The 12352-nt window shown below is 40.3% G+C and overlaps 1 protein-coding gene across 15 annotated transcripts in view; it reads left to right on the top strand.

Annotated features, from left to right (window-relative positions):
* Positions 1 to 12352, top strand: part of cacna1ba (calcium channel, voltage-dependent, N type, alpha 1B subunit, a) — a 126369-nt gene that overhangs the window by 3199 nt on the left and 110818 nt on the right. For all 15 annotated transcript variants that reach the window (XM_029259368.1, XM_029259367.1, XM_029259366.1 and 12 more), the window contains exons 2-3: positions 1640 to 1745; positions 5201 to 5340. In XM_029259368.1, the coding sequence (XP_029115201.1) occupies positions 1640 to 1745; positions 5201 to 5340 (246 nt within the window). The remainder of the gene's footprint in view (positions 1 to 1639; positions 1746 to 5200; positions 5341 to 12352) is intronic.

Below are 12352 nucleotides of genomic sequence, written 5' to 3'. Positions count from 1 at the left end.
CTATAGATGGTGATTGGAATTTTATCATTTAAATTATTTAGCATTTATTCAAAATGAAGTACAATGATGAACTAGTAGTTAGCAGTAACCTTGGTCCAAGGTGAGTTAAAATACTGGATATACTACACTATACTCCCTACAGTCATTCAACCATTTATAGAGTAGAGCCTGAATGGAACATGAAATGTGTTTGGAGTGTGAGAGGAAACTGGAGTACCCAGAGGAAATCCATGTGAAGATGAGGAGGACATACAAACTTCAGTCAGAGTAAGCAGGATTCAAACCCACATCAAAATATTTTGCATTTACAAACACGTGTGGTTTTTTTTTCCTTTTCCTTCAGCTAAAATGCATCTCTAAGAATCATTTTAAAAACAATTTTTCTTTTTTTTTTTTTTGAGCCATTATAGCATGATCCATTACTGTCAGCTGGCTGTCTTTTAGAGGTGCTGCTGCAGACAGTGAAAAACCCTGGCCGAGCTGTTCTTACTGCTAACAGTTTGCATAGAAAGAGCAACACTCCCTGCCAACACACTTGAAATAAGATGACAAGTAGAAAAAGGTTTGGGAAACCGTCCAGCAATCTGCAGCAGGTAATTCCTCAAAAATCTCAGTTCCAACTGGATTCCCCTTCCCACTTATGTAGTTTAGTGTTGTGTTAGAGTGAAATACACAGAAAAATTTGGAAAAAAATTAGTAGACAAATGTCAAATTATTTTTGAACTTTGAAAATGTTAATATTTTGGAAGTTATGCCCGATGTCGCACTAAGTTGTTCACCTATTGATTGTGATGACATCATAGTCTGAATTGTTGCTCTCCATGAATGTCAAGTTTTTGTGAAACTACCAAAATTAGCTCTTTAATTGACTGTGACAAATAGTCTGGTTTGTTGAACAAAAGCACACTGGCTCAAAGTTTCTCGTTTCAATTGGTCTTTCTTCTAGAACTCCACCTTGGTGCTAAAGGGCTAAAAATAATGTTATAGCTGTTAAAGCAAGGCTTTAATGGTCACCTCCTATATTCGATCTTTTTTGTTATACAGGGAAAAGAGGAAACCACTTTTGTCATACATAGTTCTAGATGAAAACCAAAGAAAAGTAATGGCACATCTGTGGCAAACCGTACTTCAGAAAAAAGGAAATAGAACTAGGAGAACAGGGGAAGTGACTAATGCTTTCTTTGGCCTAGGATGTGGTTTTTCCCCTGAATGAGTCTGTCGGAGATAATTGGGAGCGGTGGCCAGTTGGGTACCTGTCACAGGCCGCCCTCTCCCAAGATGTAGTACATCTGCCTGTCCTAGTGCCGTATAGGAATCTTCTCTCTAATTTACCACCTCCTGAGGCTTCAGTATGTGGGGTGGGGTGGGGTGGGGTGGGGTGGGGGGGAAGCCTCCACACCCAACACAATGGCCCAAATACACACATGTGACAGGGTAAATGCACTGCAAAATTGTGCCTGGGAAAAATGCAATGAGACAATAATACTGCAATGGAAGGTACGTATCTGAATAATTTCTTTTTTTTTTTTTTGTCATCATAACCTTTGCAGCCAAACTGTCTAAGCCCATATTTTTTACGTGCCTTGTTTTAGTTAGTATGGATTTCAGTGTGAGAATTTGCCTTCCTTGACTTTTACACTCCATTTGAGTACATGATCTTAGCCACCATCATTGCCAACTGCATCGTTCTGGCTTTGGAGCAGCATCTACCAGCCAATGACAAGACCCCCATGTCAGAGCGCCTGGTGAGTGTTTAAGATTTCTTCTTGGCATCTTGATGTGTGCACCTCTGTCAGTTTCCATTTATGTCTTGATGGAGAATAATCGTTTTTTTTTCTTTCTTATTGATGCATTTCTGTCTTTGTCAGTATGACGGTACAGGATGAGCAACAGCTGAATTTACCATATTCAATCAGAGTTTCTGTCTTGGTTCAGAGTTCAGGATTGGTTGTTGCTGTACAGACATCTGACAGCTAAGGAAAGGTGATTTGTTGGCAGAACAGGTAGGGTTCAGTGTCATCGTAGCTGTAAATAAAAAATGCGTGTCAGACATGTCCGTGTCTTTGCATTATAGCCAAGTGGTTATGTAATCTTTACAATGCTCAGCGTGCTGAGGAGTTTGGACTTGTTCCTTTGGCAGGCGGGGATCTTGCACCAGCTCTGCTCTGTAAGTCCACAAACCTCAAACACAGAGCTGGCTTTGATCCCCCCCCCCCCCCCCCCCCCGCTATTAAATCTACCAATTCCTCTCTGTTGTCAAGCGGTGCCACGAAGGGGGTAAATGCTTGTGAACCTTCTGTCCAGTCTAAGAGGCTCAGCAGCTTGTGACTGGGCCACATTAAGAAAAAGGAATGGTGTGTAGCACAGAGGCCACTACAGCCTGCCTGGCTTCCTTGGCTTTTTTATTAGCTGTGACAGGTGTGCTTGATTTGACATTTCAAAGGGAGTAAATAACAGGTTTCAGTACTGTGCTTTTTAACACAGTTTTGCCCAGATTTACCTCTGTTGTTTTCCTTCCCAAAAAAAAAAAATACAAAATTAAGAATCCTTGCATCCAGAACTGTGAGGTGCTTTGTTATTGATATCTCAAAATATTGTCACAAAAATATCTGTTGAGCATTGCTGCTTTGTGACTCTTTCAGCATTCTATTTTATCCTCATACTTGGAAAAAAGACTGTTAATAAGCCATTAACATTTTTCTAGGACTTTGCATAATTAATAATAGATAGTCTGGATACATTACAGTAATTGATTACATACAGTGGAGAAGAAAATTAGGATGCCTTTTTGCATTTCACATATTTAATGAGATTTGGTTGCTGTATGAGGGGGTGTGGTGGTGAAGTGGGTTGGACTGGGTCCTGCTCTCCGGTGGGTCTGGGGTTCGAGTCCTGCTTGGGGTGCCTTGCGATGGACTGGCATCCCATCCTAGGTGTGTCCTCTCCCCCTCCAGCTTTACGCCCTATGTTGCCGGGTTAGGCTCCGGCTCCCCATGACCCTGGATGGGACAAGCGGTTTCAGACGGTGTGTGTGTGTGTGGGGTTGCTGTATGTGCTTCCTCAAATACTAAAGATGTAAAACATAAAAAAATTGGTACAGTATTATCATTGTAGAGATGTGGAAAAGAAAGGGATCGGTCAGGTACCTTTTGCTTTCAATTCCTTTTCTTTGGCATTCCCCCATGAACTGAAGGAGGAAAAGGCAGAAAACGTCTTGGTTTGTGGGGACAGAGAGAGGGGAGTATCCTGACAAATGGAAATGAACAAAACTGTTGTTTGTCTGCAGTTTAAAATGGGAAGAGTCTTGAGGGTAGAAATGGCATCGGGAGGGAATTGCTGTGGTTGGAGATAAATAGGATTTTAGAGAGTGTTAAAGAGTGTTTCTTTGATGAGATTCTAATTGTTATGATTCTACCTCTTTCTGTGAAAGTTCTGTAAATTCAAATAACCGTTATGGATAGTGTAAATCAAAGGAAATGGAATTAGCTGTTTTCTTGTTCAAGGTTCACGGAATAATTTATTTTCCCCATCCATGTTGCTAGAGCAGTGGTTCGACACTGTCCCACATCCGCCATAAATGCATTAGATCAACTGTGCCTATCAAAATGCCACATGCTGTTTGAGAAAGCAGGGAAAATCCACCCTGCCGCTTTAAGAACAATGGCATTAAGAGTCTAAAAACTACAGTACCCATGAGACATTGCTGCGTGAGCGGCCCAGCACCAACAGCCAGCTCAATTTCACTTTGGCGAATGGGAGCTGCTCCTTTTGCAGCTTCTGCTGCTGTAGAAGCCCATGATCTGCACAGCAATGTACAGTGTTTGTGGGTGTAGTTTGGGGAGCCTCTTACTAATGAATACTAATACAAGTTAATGACCATTGCCTTTGGACTGTATGTGAAGGTCAAGATACAAATATAGTTTTATGGATTTTCTGTTTACATGCTGAAAAAATTGGTTAATGGCATTTTTGACTGCTAATAACGGAGAGCGACACTGTATTTTTCAGTTTCGAGTTGTGCTCCACCAAGACCTCCATTCTTGTGCCTACAGCTTGTATTTCTCAAAGGCTTCTCTTTAAGTGCTTTAGTAAAAGTGAGGCTCTGATACCGATGGAGTTGAAAGGCAGCATTTTAGTACAACTGAGACAAACCTATGCATATAGATGGAAGATTTTGCACTAAGGTCCAGCTATTAAAGTATTAGATGTTCGGAAACAAAAGAAAGTTGGGTTTTATTTTAAAAGGTTTTGTCCTCTGTTGGCACTTTACTTCATTAATCAGATCATGCTAATGAATGTTCTGGCTTGAAATTTAGTTTAATTTGTATTCTTGGCTTGATTTTAGTCTTCTCTCATTGATTATTTTTTTAAAGTAACCATTTGTGCCCAGAGCCTGTGTGTCATCAAACCTTAAATGTATTACACAACTGAAGGCTAATATGCCAGTTAATTTCTCTTGTTTGACAACTAGTTAGCACCTTCTGTGCACTGGCGAAATTATGCATGCAAATCATGGTTGATCACTGATGCTTAAGGACGCGCTGTAGAGAAAGTTTCCTGTAAACGGTTGCTCCGTGCGAAAAGCATATCAGAAATAATGGTGTAGTGATTCCCTTGTTGGAAAAGCACAGAAGACCGATCACTGGAATCTGCTTGTTTCTCAGTAAACACTGCGAGCTGATGGAACTACCGTTAGACAACACAGGAAAGAGTATGACAATGATATTAAAAAAGCTGTACTTGATTACCATAAGCACACATAATGCGTTTCATTGATTATCATAAAACACATGTAGGCATACAGAGACATATATGTTGTGCTTTTCATGGATGTTCTGCATAACCATATATGCAAACAAAGATTTGGTAAATACGTTCGCTCAGGTATGGTTGTGATATTGACAGATGAAGAGAGGAATTACTGTTGGGCGATTTCCATCTGCCACTTCAGTGATGGAGGCTGTTGCTGAGGTGTCAGACCTCTTCATCACGCCATCATTAAATTCTTACAGCATGAGGCTGCCTTTTCACGTGTGGGTAACCTTGCTCTCACTCTACTGCTTTGTATCTTTCTTTTTTCAGAAACATGCTCATGTTTGTCTGATGGTTAGACTTTTTTTTTTTCTTCTCACCCTGAGCTGGTCCTTTCCTTCACTCTGTCTTTTTGTTTTTACTGAATCGATGCTTCTTTTCCTCACAGGATGATACAGAGCCCTACTTTATTGGAATATTCTGTTTTGAAGCTGGAATTAAGATCATCGCCCTCGGCTTTGCATTTCATAAAGGCTCATACCTCCGAAATGGCTGGAACGTAATGGATTTCGTGGTCGTCTTAACAGGGTGAGTCCCATGAAAAGAAATTCACTGGTTGCTGCCTTTGACTAAGAAACTACATGGTTAGTGACATCATGAACTGGACTGCACAAAGAGGTTTCCCATAATCATAGATGCCTAAGATGAAAGACAGAAGATGTGGTTTCAGTACATGAGAATAACACAGGAGACAGCAGTAATGACTCTGCCTCTACTGGCCAGGCAGTATGGTGAGGTGAATTTGCATTGAGGGAACTAACTGCAATACTTCACCGTTCCTAGAAGGATCCATACTACCCTAACTTACGTATTAAAGGAGATCAACACTGATAGACCCATGGGTAGAATAATAAATCATTCTGCTATTCGGAGGCAGTTGGGAGGAGCTGAGACTCGGATGCAGTATTGCTGCAGCTCATGGGTTTCCCCAGTACATTTACATTTACATTTATTCACTTGGCAGGCGCTTTTGTCCAGAGCAACTTACAATGGATACTATGTAGTCATCAGCCCACACACCTTATTCACCAAGGTGACTTACACTGCTAGATACACTACTTACAAGGGGTTACTCATCCATGCATCAGTAGATTCCTGGTAGGTTTCTGTAGTATTGCCCCAGTCCCAATGGCCTCGTGATTTATATAACCCCTCTGTCTTACATCAGTCTGTTGCATCATGTTTAGGATGAAGAGCAGTTTACATCAGTTTCTACATAATCAGGTCTGCCTTGTAAAGGGAGAAGCAATGATAATACTGATAATTTCTCCATCTTTCACACTGTTGTTTTGAGTATTATTTGCAGTTTTACACTTCAGTTTTAGTTTATGCATCTGAACCTATTTACCATGTGAATTCATGGTTTGAAAGATTGTGATTTAAAATATTTTGTTCATAACTCAATTTAAATTGCTGCTTCTGCTGTAGTTTCACTTTGACTAAATGGGTTGTTGTTGCTTCTTAAAAATAGTATTTCATAATGTGTTAATAGCTTTTAGGATCACGAGGAACCTTTAAGTTTCACTAAAATGCTTTTAACATGATATTTAACAGACTCATCAAACTAGAAGGACTGAACTCTTTTGAGTATGTTATCATTGATGTGGGATATGTTGTAATTTAATACCCTTCAGTTGTTAAATAACTGGCAAAGACCCAGTGCTTAGAGCATCTATTAATTTTAATGGAATCTGCAAAATGCCTTGCAGCAGAATGATTATTCTGGAATACTTCATGATGATTCTGTCCTTTCACCCAACGGGAAGGCTGTACTTGGTGCTGTTGTAATGGGCATGATCCCCAGGAAGCCTCGTTGCTAAATTAGTTTGAGAGTTAATCTCTGTCCTGGAATGCAATGAGATGATTGAATGAGTTATTTTTGGGGAAAACAAAGCCAAAGTTTGAAAATTCCTGTGTCTGACCGGTGGAGCCCTGTATATGTGGATTCGGTCCTTGCCCTTTAACGTGAGATGTTCTCCCGTACTCCCTACCTCTGCTTCGTTTTCATATTCATTTTGGCAGCAACGAGCTGTGCTGGCTAGCGAGCTGACAAAATGACACTAAAGCAGGGCCAGTTTGACACGACATCATTCAGTCTTGGGTGAAGCCTATTACCTGGGTGCCTATCTGCCCATTAATGTTCCAGGTGTCATGTGGCAGTGATTGATTGGCTTATTTGTCAGTCCAGTGTGGCTTTTGAAAAACTATGTGCTGCGTGTGCACCAAAATGCTGCCAAATCATTCCTACTCAGACTTGGGCCGTTCCCAGGAGAAATGTGTCATGATGGTAATTACCATTGACCAAGAGGTTATCGATACACTCATTCAGGACAAGCCCTTGGAAGTAACACGGGCAAATTTAAAATGTTCTTGCTCAGCTGAGAAAGCAAAAAGAAACCCGAGAAAAGGAGGAAAGATCAGACAATAGCCTCCAACCTTGCAATGGGAATGGTGGTGTGATGCTAAGTACAGTATATATGAATTTGATTGCTCAAATGTGTATACAGCACTACTTGAAAGTATGTAAACCCTATAGGGTTGGTCATTATTCTTGTGCAAAATGTTAAAATAAAATTTAAATCTTAAAACAGTTATAAAATGAATAAAGAACTGATTTGCCCACCTAATTCTACTTATCTACTTGGTTTAACCAGTCCATCTTGGGGTCGCTTATTTTTGCACCTGCACTGCTTCTGTTTTTATTCTACACGTGGTTTCCTCTCAAGTAACACATGGAATTGGTGATTACACACCTGTTATGTCATATGAGAAAGTCTGCTTCTCATTAAATAACCATTTCGTGGTAAAACAGAGGGACACAAGGGGTTCACATACTTTCGAGGAGCACTGTATGTTAACAGGAATTTGCTGAATGTCGTTTTGTTGACCTTTCCTTCAAAGACATGCTCAGAACTTCCTCAGGGAATATTGAGTAATCATTCAGTTTTGTAGGTTAAAATTTATTTATTTAGTTTGCTTTTTGCTCAGTGACACAGGTACACCGGTGAAGCTGCTGATGCAGTCCTTATAGTCTCCCCAAGTTGTTAAAGAGAACAACAGAAAAGACTGCAGCATTAATTACATAATATTCAGACTCATGTTGCATTCATATAAACTCATCTTGTTTGTAGTGTCTGTTTCCATGTTTTGTCCACAAGACATTTAAACAGTTAGCCTCTTCTTTGAACAATTACATATTCATCCTCCTTAATGCATGGGCTTTACATGATTGTGTCCCCCCTGGCAGTAGCAGACCTTTAATCTGTCCCAATCAGACATTAGCAGTGGCTAATAAGAGAATAAATCTGTCCCTCTGCTCACAACTAGATCAATACTGCTCTGAGATAAGCTCATGGGGAATGGATCTCCTGCACAATGCCAGTTTTCCTCTTTGCTCTCTGGGGAGATGAAATGGATCACTCGGTAGCTCTGCCTGGAAGGGTGCATCTACATTCCCTCCCCTTTTCAAGTTAAAGCAGCGGTGGTTCAACTGTAGACTGGTACTGATGGCTAATGGGGAAGGGCTTTCATAAATGCATTCTCAAGATCCGTCAAGTAGACTCTAGTCTCATTTCATTTGGGTGCTCGATTCTATTGCTTGCCCTTAGTACCATCATCTGTATTCGTTGCAGGGAAGAGTTGTTAGTTATAAGCATACGAGCCGTTGCTGTTACTTCAGTTGTTATCTGACGCGAACATTTTTTTTATTGATCCAGACTCGGCATGCGGCGTGCAGAAATCGCTATGCAGCAGACATCAGACTTAATTTTAGTTGAAAAAGACACTAAGAGAGACACTTTGTGTCATTTAAGCCAATTGACCCCGAATCTCAAATACAGAGAGACACTGGTCAGTCTTGTTTATAAAGATACCTGCAGAATAATAATGTGTATTGTATGCGAAGGCATATAACACAGCATATACATCATTTTTTTGATAATGCACTCTGTGAAATGGCATGCTCATACAGCCAATCAGTCTTATTGCATATTGAATGTGGGTTTGAATTTTGATACCTTTTACAGTCTCTTAATTATAATATTTACAACAATTTGGCCGTTGCACTTCGACCCCTGATGACAATACCCTTTTTCCTATTTTATGGTGCTTGTCATACTTCCTAGGGCAACAAGTGGTCTGTTCACAAGTGTTCCTGCCTTGCATTCAAAGAATCCAGGTTCGAGTACTACCTCCTGCAGTACAGCTCGAGAAAGACACTTACCTTTATTTGCTTTGGTGAAAATGACCAATTTATAAATAGGTATACCATTAGAAGTATCTTAATATTTTAACTGGCTTTGGAGAAAACTGTCAACTTAATGAATAAAATACAAAAATCATGATGAGGTCTATTTCTCTTGTTATATCATTCTAAGAAAGAGAATAATGGCGCAGTTACTGAGTGTGTGTGTATACACACATTACATTTATTGCATTGCTAATAAATATAAAAGCTGGACACCGGGCATCCAGATCACTTTCATTCCAGGGTTCCTTAAAAAGGAATACAATAATAATAGTTGTCACTCAGTCTTTAGCTTAATGTAGGGTTTCCTTTCTAGACTTCCTGCCGTGTGCTCATCAGGCCACACATTTCGCAGAGGTATGTCCTTTCTTCCTTGGAATAATCCATATTCGCTAGTGGGAATGGATATCTGTACTCTTTAGAACATGTATGAGCCCTGGTACTTGATGCCAAATTCTTATCCAGTGAAACGAGTGGACTAAAGATGAGGTGGTGTTCCCTGCCCACACGAAACCTTGGATCAGTGGGCCGATTTTAGCGACTGGGGGAGGATGCTGGTCACACTGTTTGCAGCCAGAAGGCGGCCTGAGCTCAGCCGGCTTTCCCACTCTCTCCGCTCGCTCCTCAGTGTATTGAAGATAGTTTGTGGCGAGTGGAGTTAGCCTTTTCCTGCATGTAAAAAAAAAAGAAAAAAAAAAAAGGAGCCTAGAAGTGTGTGTCAGATCTGGCGACCCCCTGCACTGAGCTCACTCCTGTTTTCTCTGACTTCGCTGTCTGTCTCAGATGTATGCGATCTGATCTGTGCCTTGTTACAGTCCGTAAGTTTCAAGTTTCATGAACGGGAAGTATATTAACATTTTGAATTCTGACCAGCGTGTTACAGGTAATTAAAAATAGCTATGTATTTCAGAATCATTTGAAGGACTTTAAGCCTTTGAAAATTCTTTAATGAAAATTGTTGATTGCAGCGTGCAAGTCAGCATAGTGATTCTGTTGTGGTAAACATGAAGCTTAGACAAATGGCATGGTCTCAGTAGCCAGGTTCTGTGTTCAGACCCTGATTTGCAAGAGAACACGTTGCAGACAAATCTCTCTAAAAGACTCTGCTTTTATTCCCTGGAGTTGAACATTTTACATAAACTGCTTGGGTAAATATCCTCTGAGCAGCTGTGTAAATATGGATGAATGCATACAGCCACATATAAATAAAGAACTGTAAACTGCCCTCGATTTAAATGTGTGCTAATGATATAAATAAATAACTCAATAATTCAATGTACGGATTCTGGAATTATGTACAGTACTGCTCTGTGTACTTTGAACATATGCCAACACTGGTATCTGCAGAGAAATGATGTGAAAGATTGAACTTGTGATCTTATCAGATTAGTCACCTTGGAAAGATGGTCTACACCAGTCTAGAAGTTGAAGGGCAGACAGGGTAACTTTTTTTAAATAAAACTCTTTTACAGTCTTACCTACTTTTGCTGTGATCGAGACGGGGTGACCTGAAGAAGATGTTAATCCACTACTTCCATGTGGAGATAAAGGTGCCCAAGCAGTCTGTGATGGACTGTTGTCCTGTCCGGGGTGTACCCTGCACGGTCTCGTGCCCCGTGCTTCTGGGTTAGGCTCCAGACTTCAGAGACCGTGACTTGCACAAGCAGTTAAGGACAATAATCCATTTTTTTGGATTAAACCATTTTCCACCCCCCCCAAGTTAAAATTTATGCCACCACCCCCACATTTGGTTTTAATCCAGCACTGGGATACTTGCTGATCTGTTTACAAATATCACCTTGCCTTTCTTATTGTGTTAGAGAAGGATCTATATTTAAGACCCGTCCCTCTGTGCAAAGGTGCTAGTGCATCCAGTAAATAGTTGCTTGGGATGGGTTGGCACATGAGTGCTGGCTAAAAGGCACCCTGTTAGCAGAGGACTTGTCTCTGTGCATTTGTATAGTAGCACCTGCCCCAGTGCGAACACCAAGAGCAGGTGCACCTTTGTTGAGGCTCATGCTTTTTTTTTTTGCAGTGTGACGAATTATAACGGAACCTGGCTCTTTGATGCCAGTGCGGTACAGTGGAGTGTTTGCCTTCTTTCATTGTACCTTGTAAGTGGTGGCTGGTGCATAGCACTGTAGCAGAACGCTGAAATCCCATCAGTCAACATAGAGCAATAAGGCAGCTGCTTGGGTCATTTCATTGTAATTATGTGTGTGACCATGCTGGAGGTTGCGGGTTCAACCGTTAAGATACGGAAGAACAGCAAGGCAGTTTAACGTTTCCAGAGTTCTTTACTGGTATGATTCATCTAGAAGTGTGTTTCCAGTACAATTCCCTTAAAATTAATTATACAGTAAAGGAGATGGAGAAAACTATTACTGGGGAAAATATTTTTAAAATTTTGTTGCGATAATTCAGCTGACCAGGTGGTATGATGTGCCAGGAAATGGCTGGCAAAAAAAAAAAAAAAAACTGCAGAATAGTTTAAGGGTGGGAGGTGTTCTAAAACAGACAAAAATACACACATCAAAATGAAGCCTAAGCTTTGCTTGCAGACTTTGTACATTTGAAAGCTTCGTATTTTTGAATGCAGTTATTCCGAAACAAAATTAACTGATTGTTCCTTTTAGGCAGCAATGCAGTTGTATGGAGTCTTCAAAGTACAGATTTTCCTTAAAGAAAACACTTTAGGCATCTTTACAATGCAGAGTGACAGTTTGAATAATGTGTTGGGTCAGAGAATAAATCAGTTTCTATCTGAAGCAAGAACCAGTAGGTAGATACAGGTAGGGCAAGAAGATGTTAGATGGATTCAGAGTAATTGATGGACTGGCTTCAGTACATCTTGCCGTTAAGAAATGGAACTGTGTTCACTTTGTTGCATACTTTGAGAATCTGGATTATTTTTGGACTGTATTCTTGCTTTTTCAAATCTTTGCCAAGAAATCAGGTTAATGACCAACAGCAATTTAAAGTTGAAAGTACGTGGTGGTGTAGCGTGTAGCACTTTTGCCACCCAACTCCTGGACGCTTTCCTTCAAGTGCCCCAGTTTCCTCCCACAGTTCAAAGATGTCTTTCATGGGAATTTGTGAATTTAAATCGCCTTTGTTTTTGTGCTTGTTAGTGTGTTACTTTGCTCCGTTGTATAAATACGTTAATGATTGTAGGTAGTTTCCTATAATATATCTAGCATTGTAAAATGGCCTGGACAAAAGCATCAGCTAAATAATAATTAAAATAATTTTGAACTTGAATATTCCAGTTTCTGCCTCGCTTTCCAAAGTATA

Source organism: Scleropages formosus, chromosome 17, assembly GCF_900964775.1.
Source record: "Scleropages formosus chromosome 17, fSclFor1.1, whole genome shotgun sequence".
Taxonomy (NCBI): Eukaryota; Metazoa; Chordata; class Actinopteri; order Osteoglossiformes; family Osteoglossidae; genus Scleropages; species Scleropages formosus.
Note: the sequence above shows the minus strand (reverse complement) of the source record. Positions and strands in the feature narration are given on the sequence as shown.